We start from the raw sequence: 17,150 nt of genomic DNA on the forward strand, positions 1-17,150 counted from the left end.
TGCGATTATAAACATCAAGGCAGAGCCGGATGAACTCAAAGGCATAATGCATATCCCGTCTCTTTAAGTAATAGCTTTTTCCTTGTATGCATACTCCGTTTTATTTTTGTTGTTATTTTTACAGAGGCATTGTATTTATTTCTAATAGTATTTGTTTGTGTGTGGCTGTACTGCCTTAATGTAATCAGTGGCACTCACTTCGCAAACATGCGATGTTCACATATTACAATGTACACTGCCGGCGTTCCGTGATCTCTAGAAAACACACTGATCAGCTTGGCTGAGCTCTGCAGAGAGTTATTACAGGCAAGCAGCGGGTGTTTCAGGGAGGTGGGTGTACTATAGAGCTGAGTGTGCTGACTTAGAAAAACAAATTGTTGCTCTATTCCCGTCTTTTCTGATGCCCTTCCACCACCCTCCGACACAGGTGCAGGCTCCACAGAAACGTATTAAAGGTGAGCAGCTGGTGTTAAATTTAGGTGGCTGCACTACGAAGCTGAGTGTGGTGACATTTCTTTTTTTTAAAGGTTGATTTGCTCCCAATAATGCTTTCGCACTTCAGGCACAAAGGTAGGCTAAGCAGAAACATAATAAAGGTGAGCAGCGGGTGTTTAATGTAGGAGCCTGGTGAATTAAAAAAAGAATGTTTGCTTTCATCTCGTAGTTTCAACAGCCTGTCCCTCCATGCCATTGTTATTTAAAACACACAAATCAGTACGAGGTACGCACATAACGCCTCTTGCATGTCACTTACTCTCTGTAGTTTAAAACGTGTTTAGTCCTTGTCTCAATATCTAACTCCTAACCTGGCTTCTCTCGTCTTTCATCTCTAACATAGTAACCCCCACCCTCGCTTCCACTTCAATGTTTGGTGTTTCAATTGCATGCTCTCCTTTCATGTGTTTCTCTTTTTCTCATCCAGCCAACTGTAAGGTACACGTGTGTTTTTAGCAGCAGCAAGGCCAGATAATTTTTTCATATTTAATTTTTGGGAAAACAAATTAGGAGATGTTCAGCTTTCTTTCCTAAAGCTTCTGAGAGATTTGTTTTGCGGGTCACAATTTATTGTGGGTAGATGTAGTTTTGTCTTTTTCGTGGGTACCCGTAGACGGTTTACATTGGACAGGCATACACGGACAGCTCATATATAAGTGCACACATGCATAAATTGCAGAACAAGTGCCTATGTCCAGTCTGACACCTCTACCCAGTCCTGTTTTTTTTGTACAGCAGCATTTGTCCTACTAGAATTTTCGACTTGCTTTTGTTTTACTGGTTTTCCTGTGCCTTGGCTTCTGAGCACATTAGCATATTAAGCAATATTTTTATTTTCATGTAGCTTATTACCCTTTAGTGTAGTCGGTAAGGTTCTCCTGCGGTAAATAATTTTTTTAATCAGCATGCTTATAACAAGCAAGACTAGCACTCTATATTACTGCCAACTTTGCTTAGCATAAGCACAGCTAACCATTCACAAACAACGTTTAAATACCAATTGCAAATAAAAAAAAAATGAATGCAAAGCATTGTCATTTACAATGCCAGTAACTCAAACTTTAATGCTGCGAGACCTATTGCATTGTAAATGCTTGTTTTCCCAGCAGCTCAGGTATTCATTTGGGCTCCTGCATAGCGCCTGCCCACATCCCTGACAGTAGTGAGGCCCAAACCTTCACCATTAACTAAGAACTTCTAGCTCGGACGGTACCGCACCTTGCTGCGCTTCAAGGCCACCAAAGACAATCCAATTACTTCTCTGGAACAAAGCATCTTGGTGGCTTCAGAGACGGTGGGTCCTTTTGATGCATCCATGACCGGGGACACAACCTCGCTGCCTATATCACAGGATTACATGGAGCCGTTTTTACATAGAGATTCATTCTGAATTTGGCTCGCTCAAGGCAGACTTCAAATCTTGTTTTAAAGACATCCCCTGTTATGTCCCTGAGACGGGGTACGGACCGATGACCTGGAATGTACGGTGGATGCTATAAAGACCAGGAGATGCTCTAGTGGTGAGTAGTGACACTAGAAGAACAGCAAATAGAGTTGCAAGATAACCAGGAAGACCTGGAAAACAGGAGTCAGCAGAACAACATGCATATCAAGGGCTGCAGAAGGTACCAACATAAAGGTGTTCACTAATGAACTCCTACGAATGATCCAAGGAGACAAAGAAATCCCACAACCGGCTCTAGAGAGGGCCCATCATGTAGCCTCAGCTCCTGAACACCCTGCCACCATCCCAGACATATTGACACGTGTCCACTTCTTTCCAGAAAAAGAAGCTATCCTACAAGCCTACAGGGACAAAGTGGATCTGGTATTCTGGGGCCACACCATACCACTGTTTTAAGGTCTCTCCCCCAGTAGCCCTATGACGCAGATACCAACTGGGACATCCTTTTGCACTCTTGTACACATGGAAAGGCAAGAGGTAAGCCCCACATTTTCTGGTGGAGGTGAAACAGCTCCTGGGGCTCTCCACAGACACCCTGAATAAGGACATCTTACCATTACAACCCTATGTCAGAGAAGACCTGTGACCTATCTGGACCACGGTACAGCCTATTCACTCTGACAGGTGACTGAAGGAGGTGGCATCACAGGAGACGAAACAAGACATACAGCATCTTCAAAACATGAAAAAGATCCTTCGCCGCCTCTGTAATCTACTGCTGCTACTGGCTATAGAGACGCTGACCTTCCCCTTTGATAGACCACTTGAAACCATAGCCGCCCAACGTCACAGACACTTTGTGCTGCGGGGGCCTGGAAACTAACTAGATTTGCCACGATCTATGCTATAGATATGAATTCAGCAGCCACATGCCTCGAACATTGGAACACCTGCTGATGGCTGCATACCACTGAGGGTGACTGCTCAAGAGGGATGTGGGCACCTTGATGACGATTTCCACGAGATGAGAATAACTGTTGGACATAGCTGGTTGGTTGGTTGTTATGGTCACCATTTTCCTTCCCAGCATCAAGCATGACATTCACTGGTGACTCATTTAATGAAGGCTGAACAGGGTAGGTTTCACCCCTCCACTAACCGGTACATGGTCAAATCGAGTTATGCACATTTAATTGCCGCATCTATGTCTCCGGGAGGAGCATGTCTGCCCCGCACACAATGTCGGAGGGTGAAAGACTTGTTTGCAGACCCCTACTGCCTCCTATGCCCTGGCTGACCCTACAGGTACCTAACCTATAGTCACTCATTTCTAGGGTATCCATAAATGAAACTGCCAATTACTCTCACTCAATTTTAGTGGCCTTAGCTCACCCAACAAACGCAAACAGGTATGGCCATACCTATTGTAACATGATCCTGACATTCTCCTGCTGCAGGAGATTCAACTCCTGATAGCAAACTTTAAGTACCAAGTGACATATTGGGCCCACATATCCAAGAAAACACTAGGAGTAGGAGTACTCGTTAAGGCGAGCTTCCGTACCTCTCTCTCAAAACTAGTTAAAGATGAAGAGGGACAACTACTGGTACTTCACATGCAGAGACCACAGACCTTTCACGATTCTCATTATGTATGCTCCAAACCAATCCCCGGACCTTTACATGCGATGGGGATGTGGAAAACATTGTTGGTTGGGACTTCAATTTAGTGTGGAATCCCTACATCGACAGAAGTACAGCCACATATCAGGGCACTGGGGCCGTGTCTACACAACTAAAAGGGACATCACAGATCTAGGACTAATAGACGCTCAGCGACATAAACACCCAGAAAGCAGAGATTATTCATTCTACTCTCATGTGCACGCCACATGCATTGACCATTTCTATTTAACCAACTCCCTCTGGCGCAATCTTGACACGTCCGAAATCTCAGACATATCAGTCTTGGACCACGCCTATTTATAATACTGACAAACTGGCGCACTGGGTTCCACCGCAATGGCGTCTTCCCTAAAAACTTCCTTGGGATCTGGTTGACCAGGCGGAGAGACACAAGGGGATTGTGGACTACTTTACAGGGAGATCCCTACTTTTGCTATTTCCAGAATGAGAGAGGCACAACTGGTGTAGACCAACCTGGTAAGAGAGATCAAAAATCTAGATAAGCAGAATCATTCCACCCCTTCCGGGCACAACAAACGTCAATTAGCTATTCTGGCAATTGAGGGCCCACTGCACCAATCGAGCAGAACGCTCTCTCCTTGCTCTGAAACAGCACTACTATGACGGGGGACGAAGTGGGACCAATGCTTGCTAGACTGCTTAGACAGGCAAAGGCAAAAGCCCACATTGCCAAATTGCGGGTAAAGGACACAGGAAGGGCAAACTCTGAACATGACAACAGTGGGTGTTTCAGGACTATCATCAAACACTATGTGAAGGAAGAGGACGTTCCTTCCTGACAGAGGAGTACCTGTACTTTTGCGATTGGGAGCCTGTTTATGCCCAACACACGTAGCTTCTTGAAACTCCAGTCACCCTGGCAGAGCTTCATAGCAAGTTTCAGACTCTCCCTCTAAGTAAAACTGCAGGCCTTGATGGACTACCGATCATCTTGTATTGCCTGTTCCTGCTGGACTGGAAAAATCGGCTTCAGCAGTTAAATTCCTTCGCAGAAGCCAGGTCTTACTCCCAAAATGACAGCAGCATCGATATCCCTCATACCCAAACAGAGGAAAGGCCCCACTCCGTGCTCAAATCAAATCAAATCAAATAAGCTTTATTCGGTTCATTTTGTTTAAACCATAAAAGCAGCAAAATAATAAAAAAAAAATATATATATATACACATACATGTATAATTGACTCAACAGAACATATACAGAATAAAAAAGAGTCCAACTATTGAAACAACTAAAAATCAATTTAACAGTGTACATGCAAAATCAGAAAGGGTAGATGGATTAGTGGGACTAAATACTTTGGAACCCCTTTCACCAAGAATTGTGGTCCAATGTCAATTGTGTTTTGGGAAGATTGAATCGGGGGCCAGGATAAAAATCATGCAGGTCCCAGATGGAAATGGGGCCATCTCCCTCTTTGGGCAGAGAAAATCGCAAGTAGGGGACAATGTTTACTCTCTTGAATTTAATTAAAATCAAGTCGCCCGGGATGTCTTTGGGTGACGTGCCTAGCCACCCCACCCTCCTAACACTCAAGATTCCACCATGCAGACCAGATGGCAATGGTCTGTCATGTTGTAGCCAGGAGATGGTTTTGTGTAACAAGTCTTGGTGGGTTTCCAATTTACTCTGCCTGGGTGCTGGGACCCCGGAGAGAACCGCCACATAGGGGGCGGCTTCCGGTGGTAAATTAATCCGGATTGCGGTCCTGGGAACTCTAAGAGGTACAGGTACAGAGTTAAGGGTAATACTCCGGCTTCTTGGATTGGGTATCGGCATTAAAGGTTCAAGAGTTTGCGCTTTCGTACTTGTCATACGTGTCATGGGCTTAAGCTTTTCATTTTTACTGGGGAAGATGGGGTGGGTGGGTGTAGCATTATTTTCAGTTGGGGTGTAGGTCCTTAATACTGTTTTTTCGATAATGGTCAGCCTGTCTCCCAGGGCGTCGATTTTTGTGACCAAGAGTGTTAAAGCAGATATTAAGAGTTGCTCTATCTGGGCCAGTAAGGTCAAATGAAGTGGCGATACAAAGTCTGGTATTATATTCACGGTCTCAACCGGCAAATTTAAAGGTAGATTGAAAGGAGATGATGAATGGCTTGTGCACGTTAATTTAGCGTTAGGTGATTTCCCAGTATCATTGTCTTTTTTCGCGTCAGGATCTCTACTCACTATGGGGGGGGTAGACACATCCTGGGCGTAGTTCGTACCACACAAGGCATTCAACTCCTCCCAGATAGACATGTTGAGAGGAAAACAATAGAAGAAAGTTCAACGACAAGGATTAATGAAAGACAACCCAATACCTCCACCTTCGTTGGGGCCAAGTGGGGCGGCCCGTCCCGGCCTCCTTGTGCCTCTGAGGGCCGTAGAGGGCCCGCCCTTTGCCCGGGCTTAGCCCGGCGCTCCCGCGCGCTCCCGTGACGCGGGTTTGCTGAGGGACTTAGTAGCGCCTCCTGGCGCGGAAGTTAGGTCTCGCGGCTTCCTGCCGCAAGCCAGGCTGGGGATTGTAGTCTCCCCCGCTCGGCGGCCGCAGCACGATGTCAGGGGCTGCGGCGGCGGGGGGAGACAGGTGGCAGGGTCCCGCTGGGAAATAGAGGTGATGCAAGCCACACCGGGCTTCTCTGGTCCGATTTCAAACGGCCGCCTCCGTGCTCTTCCTACTGCCCCATAGTGCTTCTCAACACGGATGCGAAGATCTATACCAGAATACTGGCTACCCGGTTAGAGCGATACATACTTCCAGAATCCAATCAGGTGGGCTTTATCTGGAACCGATAGGGAGCAGACCATGTGAGCCGGATTGCGCACCTAATTGAGAAATCACATACCCATAACATCCTGGCTTGCCTTCTCTTACTTGATACAGAGAAGGCCTTTGATAGGGTTAACTGGGCCTTCCTCCAGGTGGTATTGATCAAGTTCGGTCTAGGACAGTGCATGATAGCCAAAATTCTGGCCTCCTATGTCACTCCTACTGCTACAATACAGGTAAATGGGCACCAGTTGGCCGTATCAACAGTATTAGGGTCACAAGCAAGGGATGACCATTGTCTCCCTGTTTAATCTGGTGGTAGAACCCCTCATCATCACCATTCACCATACAGAAGATGTGATAGGCATCCCCTTTGGGGGTCACCTGCACAAGATAACTTTACTGGTAGACAATCTTCTGCTCAAACACAAGGAGATGATGGACGGAGCGCTGAAACTTTTCGGACACACTTCCCAGTCATAGATCTGGGTTGAATTCTTCGTTCTTTAGCTCAATTCGCCACCGTAGTTTAGATCCAACTATATGCAAATCAGTCTTGACCCTTTGCCTCATGGGAACAATACAGGGCGAACTGCCAAGCCAGGGCTTCCCTGAACCGAAATATGCATCCTGGGACCAGTTTAGGGTTAACACCTCATCAGCCAGGCGAGCTTGAATCCAGTGGCAAAGTGAGCAAGGGACCACGATAATGGAATCAACTCAGATCTGTGACTGGTAGTGGGTTTGAAAAGTTTGGGCGCTCCGTCCATCATCTCCTGGAGTTTGCTTTGTTCACCCTAAGTTGGCAGAGTATGCTCAGATGTGGGTCCCTTGCTCACTTTGCCACTGGATTCAAGCTAGCCTGGTTGATAAGGGGTGTTACCCCAAAACCGGTCCCAGGATGCTGCTTTCCGGTCCTGGGAATACCTAGTTTGGTAGTATGGGCAGACTGTTCTCATGGACACATGGTCAAGACTGATTTGCATATAGTTGGGTCTGTACTGGAGTGGCGAAGTGAGATAAAGAACAATGATAAATTCAAGCCAGATCTGTGACTGAAAATTTGGCGCTATGTCCATCATCTCCTTGTGTTTGACAATCTTCTGCTCTCCATCTCCCAGCCTATATTGAAGCAGTATCCGGCTTCAAAATAAATCTGTCCAAGTTTTGTGTGCTTAACCTGACTATCCCATTCGCAAGCTCTCTCCACTCTGCGAACACTAGCACTGTTTCAGCAGTCACCTGGCAAGATCAGATACCTGGGCCTCAACTTCACATCTAAACGGTCTTCTTGGACGCAGGCCAACTGTCTGCTACTTAGGAAGGCTAATCTGAGCACCTCAGAAGGTGGAAACACCATCACATCTCCTGGCTAGGCCGCATTAACGTCAAAGATTAACATCCTCCCATGAGTCCTATATCTATTTCAATCCTTACCTACCAAGGATCCCCCAGGATGACAAATTTGGCCTACAATGGGACCTACCTTTCTTCCTTTGGAATGGGAAGCTGCAAAGAACCTCTACCTCCCTGCTATGAACTGAAGGGTAAGGGTGGCCTGGCCTCATCTCCTTGAATATTATTGGGCCACACACCTATGATACATTTCGGGGTGGGTGGTGAGAGAGAGCGAGAAGCACTGGTTCCATATGGACAGTGTCGTGGGTTGCAGGCCCCTTGCGGATCTCACCCGGCAGCCCAAACAAGCAGGACTGCATAGTGCTTAACTAACTACCCCAACGAAAACTGTGCTTGCCATTTGGGACAAACTGGCAACCAAAAGCGGGCTCACTACTCTTCCCTACCCTAACATCCCCATTGCACACAAACCTGATTATAACCCTGCTTTTTTGTCCCAGTCTTTCCTGAGCTGGAGGGGGGGAGGGCACATTTGTCCGATACTGAGCAATCTTTGTGGGACTCTCCATGAAGTCCTTTGACCACTGTAAAACTGACTTCCATCTCTCTGAAACCGCCCGGCTACAGTAGGTCAGCTATGACACTGGGCACTTCACCCTTTCAATTATTTCAATACCACCTTTGAACAAATTTGTGAGAGTATACATGGGCTCTAAGGAGTTGATATCAAAAACATCACCCACTCCAGCACTCACCAGGTCCCGGTATGTATTCATACCAAACCTAATGGCAGATTAACACCACAAAGTGTGTCTTGCTTAAACAATGGGACACCCTATGGTGGGATATCCCTAAGACATATAGGAGTCTATCACTTAGAGAGACGGCATACAAACTTATGTACCAATGGTATTACATGCCGCCCGCTTCTTCACTATATACCCCTCTACAACATCTCTCTGCTGGCACTGTGGGGGAGCAGTAGGGGAAATCATGGGACACAAATAACAGGATATCCCATACTGCCTTCTTATCTCATCCATGGCATGCAACCTCTTACATTAGAAGCAATGGCCTAAACTGATTGGGAACTCATTAGTCACATGCTCCGTGCAGCATGGCAACTTGTTCCTCGAGTGGAAAAACTTAACAGCCTACTCTAGCGCTCAGTGATTCACACGCCTCTGGCATATGTTAGCAATGGAACTACTCTCATAATCTCCCACACACAAAGAGTCCAGATTTCAGTGCATTTCTCACCCACTGGTAAAATTTCACGCGCCAAAGAGTTTTAGTGCTTTCAACCCCCCTCCCCCCCACCTCGGGTTGAATGCACTACAACTCTCTGACTGACCCCCCTTCAACCATAGTACTGAGCACCTAACCTTTCTTTTTGCCTTGCTACCATCTCTCCCTTAGTTCGTAACCCACCACACTAGAGCACCAGATCCGCATTTAGTCCTAAATATGCAGCTTGGACCAGGACCAGTTATATTTTACCTGCTAGACTATTTGTTTTACTTAAGCAGCATAAATCACACTGGATAGCTCTGAGTCACAGTGGCTTTTCTGGTGTGTATTACTGCAATACCATGTAATTAAGAATTGCAGACGATTACTGCAGGTGAAACATGTTCCGATTGGTCTTTTGTAATACTCAGCAAACTAATACTGCCATGTCAGCCTGTATTTCATCAAAGAAAATGTTCAGTAAAAAAAAAAAAAAAAGATGCTGAGGAAGAAGACCAATGGAAAAAAAGGGTTAGAATGCTTCAATCAAAATTGCCACCCTGTAGATCTGTACTCTATTGTTTTGAATACTCCATTATGTATTAGCAGACATACACACAATACACAGATATGCAATGGCCAGTTTTTCACTTAAAATGGGTGAAAGAAAATGCACACCACCTAGTCTGACAGAACAAGACAGTTTCCACAATATCAAAAGAATCTACCCCACTGAATTTTTTTTAGATAAGTGAAAAACAAAAATGTTTTTAGTGACCAACTTAGGGACCAAAGTGGATCCCTTGATCACTGCGCCACTGGATTCAAGCTAGCCTGGCTGATTAGGGGGTGTCACCCCGAAACCGGTCCCAGGATGCTTGTTTCTGGTCAAGGGAGGTCGGACTGTTCCAATGAAGAGCAGGGTCAAGACTGATTTGCATATGGCTGGATCCAAACTGTGGTGTGTAGTGAGCAAAAAAATGACGGAGTTGACCCATATCTCTTGACTGAGGGTGAATGTTTGTTTCATTCAGCATCCCGTCCATCATTTGTTAATGCTGCACGCAACTCTTAGTGAAGTCAGCCAATGGCAGAAGTGGTTGGAGCAAAAATGTGAATGACACCAACCACAGACTAATGGATGACGTCTGGCTGAAATTCTTGTTAAGTAACCATGTTATACACACAATTTTACTATCATTAAAAAGGTCTTGGCTAACAGACCTAAAAAAGTCAGTCTGCCATTAGCTGCAAGCCTCTTGCCTTTGAGAAAGAAGGAAAGGCAGAAACAAGTCTAGAAAGAAAGAAGGAAAGGCAGAAACAAGTCAAGAAAGAAACAGGTAAAGAAAGAAAGGCAGAAATAAGTCAAGAAGGAAACGTCAGGAAAGAAAGCAAGAAATGAGTCAAGAAAGGAAAGAAAGAAAGGCAATCCAAAATGAATTTACAACAGCACTGGCAGGAGATGGCATCTGATAAAGATGGAATGTGCCCTGTGTTCACATCTGCAGCGGACTGCTATCACATCAGACTGTAAACAGAAAGGCAAGACTAAAGTCATTATAAAGTAAAAACAAAAACACTGGCACTGAAGGGAACTAGCTTGTGTGCAGAAGTGCTCCTTGTGAAAGAGCAAATGTAGTGAAAGTGAAATTAACCAGAAAGTTAAGTAGGCTGACCGACTGCCCCATGCATAGTAGGTGAAAGCAAAATGTTAATACAAAATCAGACCAACGGATGGAGTAGGCTGAGAGCCCCTATATACAAGTATTTTATACATATTTTAGTCAAATTTACAACCAGACCAAAATGGTTTTTTTTACAAAGCAAATGTACTTATCTTGAGAAACAACCAGAGCACAATCACATGTAAATTAAACATCAGCATCCATCAATAGCTGGTGAAAGGATCAGATTACCTGTTTATTTCATTCAACATTTCATTTTCTATTTTAGACTTCTCTTCATTGCTTATATTCTCATACCCATGTTGGAACTCTGCCAGGTAACTAGAGATGAAATGGATCTGACAAATAGAATAAAACAATTGCAACAGTCAGTGCATTCAATTTTACACAGCTGGTCTTGCAGATGATAACTAAGGCAGATTGCATCACATTTTGAATTTTACTCGCTTATAAGATAAACCCCAGAAAGATGATCTGCAACTCTAGTTCGAACAATTCTCTCCTTAGACCTGTACAAAAAGGTAATATTTACCTGCAATTTTCTATAGTAAATAAAGGATCAGAGCTGAGGACCAGCAATTTGAATCATCTTAGAGTACCACATTAAAATGGTGCATAACCACACTGTAGTCCTTGGCTTTAGACTGTTAATAGTCATTTAATTAGTCCCAAGAAACAAACAGGGGGATGTGGATGTGGGGGGCCTGGTGGTAACCTAGATAAGAATATATATATTTATTTATTTTTTCTCCCAACTTCCCGCTCACATCCGTGTTCGGTTTCACAGGAAAAAGACGGCACACCAGGTAGGTCCGGCACAAATAACTTTATTGTGCACTCAGTAAACAAAGACGACGCGTTTCGGCGTGAAGCCTTTATCAAGTGGCCACCATTTTCACACACTGTGTTTTTAAGTCCTTCCTTAGTTGCATGAACATAGAAAAAATACGATCGTTTTTTCATGTTATGACAAAATAAATACATTTACAATTCATATCACTGCAGAGTATCTTTGTCAATTCATTTATAAGGAATTTCACATCACGCAGTATCTTTCTCGTACCAATTCGTAGGTGCGCGCTACAAACCACTATATCCCAATTACGTATCTGTGACAGGTAGGACTTATGGGTGATGTAGTTTTAGATATGTAAGCAGGTTCGAACCAAGATACAAAGGTCAACATATACCAATCTCGCAGAATTCCACTATTTAATTATCCTGCTGTTGTATTTACATCATATATATATATATATATATATATATATATATATATATATATATATATATATATATATATATATATATATTACCTACTGGCGGTCGCCAGTAGGAAGTTATAGTTAGGATCGTTTTCCATAGGAAATCCGCAACATTCTATTGGGAATAACTTTGGCGCCGAATGAGGGATCTGCCTGTAATTTTCCTTAACTTTGCCTCACTGCGCTCCGCTCCTTCCCTGACAGTTTCGGGGGGATCCGTCAAGCGGGGGCCGAGATAAAAGGGGGGTCCCAAAATGTGTTTTCCCCATGTTAATTTCCATAGGGCGGTTGGACTCACTTTTAGCCCGAACGGCTGAATGGATTTCCACCAAACTTGGTAAAATTGTAGGGACTGGTACCCCGATGTGCCTTTGCTATGTCTCATGATATATGCTTCAGTGGTTATTACGAAAATTAACTTTGAAAAAATATATATTGGGCTACATTGGGCTATATATATGTTAGAGCCCACATGTAGCCCAAAGATGGCCACCAGAGACAAAAAAAAACAAATGTAGCCCAAATATCAGCCAGATGTAGCCCAACTATAGCCCAATGACAGAATGTCCCAGAGTGTTCTAAAGAACAACTAGAACGCTACAGTCTTACTTATGACAAAAGTATGGCATACCTGAAGTCATCTTGATTGGAATAAAGTGTTAACACTTAAAACATTTAATTTGCAAAGGAACAAAATGAGGGGGTTCATTTTGCCATAGAAATTATGATTAGTGCTGAAGAAAGAAAAAGTAGGGCACATTTTGAGTGACTTCTCAAATCCTCTTATATTTCATTAAAAAAATTCTGATATGCAGTCTCCCAAGATGGCCACCAGAGACAAAAGAGCCCAAATGTAGCCCAAATATCAGCCAGATGTAGCCCAACTATAGCCCAATGACAGAATGTCCCAGAGTGTTCTAAAGAACAACTAGAACGCTAACAGTCTTACTTATGACAAAAGTATGGCACACCTGAAGTCATCTTGATTGGAATAAAGTGGTAACACTTAATACATTTAATTTGAAAAGGAACAAAATGAGGGGTTTCATTTTGCCATAGAAATTATATATATATATATATATATATATATATATATATATATATATATATATATATATATTCACTGAAAAAACCATAGGTTTCACACCAGTTATAGTTAGGAATTAGCATTTAAAAAACCTATTAAATTCACTGAAAAAACCATAGGTTTCACACCAGTTATAGTTAGGTGGAAATTTTACTCGCATAAAACCATTCAAATTCCCACGTTATAGTTAGTTGGACTCACTATAACTTGCGTGTGCAATGCACTGCTGATGACGTCACATATTACATCACTCATGACATGGTCAGTGACATCACTCATGACATCACTGATGACATCTCAAATGACATCACTGATGACATCATCCAGTGAATGTGTATCTTTCTGAAAAATAAATATTTTTTATATATGTATATCTAAAGGTTGATGGAAGAATAAATGGGTAAATAAATGTCTAAATGGATGATTTTGTGTAAAATTGATTGGTTAACTGACTTATTAAATGTATCTTAGTGAATACATATATTAGCGAGTAATGTTTAAATATTTAAATAACTGTATCTGTGTCTCACTTTGTGTATAAGTGGCTGCATGGGTTGGTGAGTAGCTACATGAGTGTGTATATGGGTTATTAGTTGTTTTTATGAGTATCAGTATCAGTGTCTGTATGGTTCGGTGGGGGATATTACTTAGAGCACAGATGCATGAATGAGTGACTCACTATTTGTATGTATTTTGAAGACAGCATGTGTGCAAGACTGTATGGGTGGATGATTGTGTGTATGGGTGGGTTAGTGAGTATGTGTTTTTATAATTGATTGTTTAAGAGAGTAAATAGGTTTCCGTAGAAGTATGTGTAGTGGTGTGTATATAGCAGTATAATCAAGTAAATGTTTTTTCGATAGTTTATTTGCATGTGTGAATGTGTGTGAGTAACTATATGGATGAGTATTAGTGTGTAACAGGATGTATAGGTGTATGAGTACATATGATGAGTAAGTACATGCATGAGTGACTATATAGAACTGTTGGCGAATGAGTGGATGTGTATGTAGATGTTGGAATTACCTAATAAGTTGTTGTAATTGGTATTGGTTTCTCCTTTTTTAAGAAAATGTTAGTTTCTATATTTGAATGTGTGTGTCAAAGGTTATTTTATGCTGATAGGAGGTCTGCCACTTTGTCACAAGGATGTTGTCATCAGTGATGTCATTTGAGATGTCATCAGTGATGTCATGAGTGATGTCACTGACCATGTCATGAGTGATGTAATATGTGACGTCATCAGCAGTGCATTGCACGCGCAAGTTATAGTGAGTCCAACTAACTATAACGTGGGAATTTCAATGGTTTTATGCGAGTACATGGTACAGGCGCCATGAACATTGGCCCCACGATTTAATTTAATTTTCACAACGAGGACGCTGGCGTCCACTTGGATATGCTAAACTACAGGACTTCAAATCCCATCATCCTTTGCGATATTACTCACCTGAGTGCTATCAGTGACAATTTTTGAAAATAAAGGTGGGATTTCCTATGCAAACTGCTGGTGTTCCTCATTGTGTGCACAAGTCGCTCAGAGGAAGGGAGACATCCCGAAACGCGTAGGCGGCATGAGTGTGGGGAGATGTTTTGAAGCAGCCACCCCGTCCGAGGCCAAGACTTCCAGCGAGTGTGAACCATCCGGTGCGGCAACCTTTCATATATATATATATATATATATATATATATATATATATATATATATATATATATATATATATATACACACAGAATAGAATGATTTTAGAGCTTATGGAATGGTGCCTCACCAAAAAAAAAAATTCTCTTTGGTGATGACGGGGGACTGCGATGGGCACCTGTTTCGCCCCCAGTTATGCCAATTTACATCTCGGCTGGTGGGAGGAACGGGTGCTCGGGGCTGGTCCCCTGGACCAGTGAACTGAACATGTCCTGTTGTGGGTTCGGTTCACTGATGATGTCTTCGTGCTGTGGCAGGGCACGGAGACAGACATCGAGCTGTTCTTCAATGACCTTAATCAAAATTCTTTAAATTTAGAATTTGTAGGGCATTACAGCAAAACCACAATAGATTTTCTGGATATTCGGATTAAACCCCTTGATGGTAAATTAGAGACAACTGTATTCCGCAAGGTCACTGCTGGAAACTCAGTTCTCCACGCAGAAAGTGCTCATCCTGCTGCGCTAATTAGAAGTATCCCCTTTGGGGAATACTATAGAGCTAGGAGAACTTGCAGCAGTGAGGAAGAATATGACAGGATAGAAAAAGAAATGACCCAGAGATTTATCCAAAGAGGATATCGTCAAAATGTATTGAAAGGAGCATAAACTAAAGCTAAAAATCTGGAGCGACAAAAGATATTGTTTGAACCTTCTAGAACAAAAAGACAGCAGGAACAGAGTAAACATTTGAGAGACCAGGATAACTCTAGATTTATAACCACTTTCAATGTAAAACACAGGGAAACTAGATCTATCCTGAATAAGCACTGGCATCTGGTAAGAAACGATCCGGTGCTGGGTGCTAGAGTAAAAAGAAATCCAGAGGTTACATATAAAAAAGCCAAATCTCTCAAAGACCTAGTTGTCAAAAGTGAATTCATTGAAAAAAAGAAAGGTATCTCTACTTGGCTACAACAGAAACCAGGTTTTAAAAAATGTTCTTAATGTAAGGTATGCCAACATGGCATGAACCGTACTGATTTTAGATTTTTGTTTAAATAAAACTAACTATTAGAAGTTTTCTGACTTGTAAAAGTAGTTTTGTGGTGTATTTGTTACAGTGCTCCTGTCCAAAAATATATATAGGAAGCACTACATTGGCTGTTCATCAAAGAATCCTTCAACAAAGGCGAGCGATTGTCAATCAAGACAGAACATATTCCATTGGCAGGCATTTTGAGTCCCATCACCAAAGTAACCCTGTGAGCCTGCAGTATACATGTATGGTAGTATTATGAAGACATAGGACTTGAGCCAATAAGTTGGGATGGGTAGTTAATTTAGGAACTATTATGCATTTGCACTTTATGATATCATTGCACTGCACTTAAATGGATTTTAGAAATTGAGATGAGTGAAATGTTTATATAGAGAAATGTGTTATCTAGTTTACATATGTACTTGCACTTATTTCTATATCATTGTACTGTATTCAAGTTTGTTTACATTGAAGAGTGATATGTTTACAAGGAGAAGTTATCACTATTTACATAAGCACCAGCACCTTAAAGGTGCTGGATGATATTGTAATTCAAGGGCCAAAATTTAAAATGACTATGAACTTTTGTAAACTTACTTTTAAATGGATATGAATAATGACCTGTTTTTTGATTGGATATAGGTCATGAGGAAATATATCTATTTGTGGTTGCACTTTATAGTGAAGTAACTTGAAGTTCAAATAATAATGATTGTGTAATGCATATTTGTATTATTGCACTGGCACTTTAAATTTGTTAGAACTAGCACCCAACAGAAACAGGCACTTGTCGCCGGACCGTGAAAAAGCTGAAATTTTCAATTGCTCAATGCACTTGCACTTTTGAAATTTTGATATATACAATTTAAAATCTGAAATAATTTGTGTTTCAATATAAATGTACAAAATTGGGGAATTGATATTCCCAATTAATAATTGTTAATCGTGGTTATAAAACTCCATGTAGTCTAACTTAAACTTGACAATTGGGAACCAATGGAAAGCAAGCTTGATTATATATCTGTGAATGCTAATAGTAACACATATAAATATGGCCACTACATTCTGCTAGGCAGAGTCCCACTGATAGAATATTGTGTCGTATGTCAGTTTTCACTACCACTTTGTTGTGTATTTTAATTAGAAAAAAATGGTGGCTCGGCATCATGAACAAGGAAGCTTGACTTCCGAAACGCGTAGATGTAACTCGTCCATACATAATAAACTGAGTGTCTTTTAAAACCCTACCCTGGAGTGACGGATGATTATCTACTGTGCCTTTGGATGATCCTATATTCGACACACATATATATATATATATATATATATATATATATATATACACATACATACATACACACACATACATACACACATATACACACACATACATATATATATACACACACCTATATATACACACACATATACACACACATATATATACACACACATATATATACACACACACACATAAATTGTAT

The 17,150-nt window shown here is 42.0% G+C and overlaps 1 protein-coding gene across 2 annotated transcripts in view; it reads right to left on the minus strand.

The window, feature by feature from the left end:
- LOC144823928 (choline kinase alpha-like) overlaps positions 1-17,150 on the minus strand; it is a 171,507-nt gene that overhangs the window by 68,302 nt on the left and 86,055 nt on the right. For both annotated transcript variants that reach the window (XR_013608859.1, XM_078682849.1), the window contains exon 10: positions 10,866-10,972. Coding sequence is in view for 1 of the 2 variants with exons in the window: in XM_078682849.1 (XP_078538975.1) it covers positions 10,866-10,972 (107 nt within the window). In the remaining variant the exon portion in view is untranslated. The remainder of the gene's footprint in view (positions 1-10,865; positions 10,973-17,150) is intronic.

Source organism: Lissotriton helveticus, chromosome 3_1 (genome assembly GCF_964261635.1).
Source record: "Lissotriton helveticus chromosome 3_1, aLisHel1.1, whole genome shotgun sequence".
Classification (NCBI taxonomy): Eukaryota; Metazoa; Chordata; class Amphibia; order Caudata; family Salamandridae; genus Lissotriton; species Lissotriton helveticus.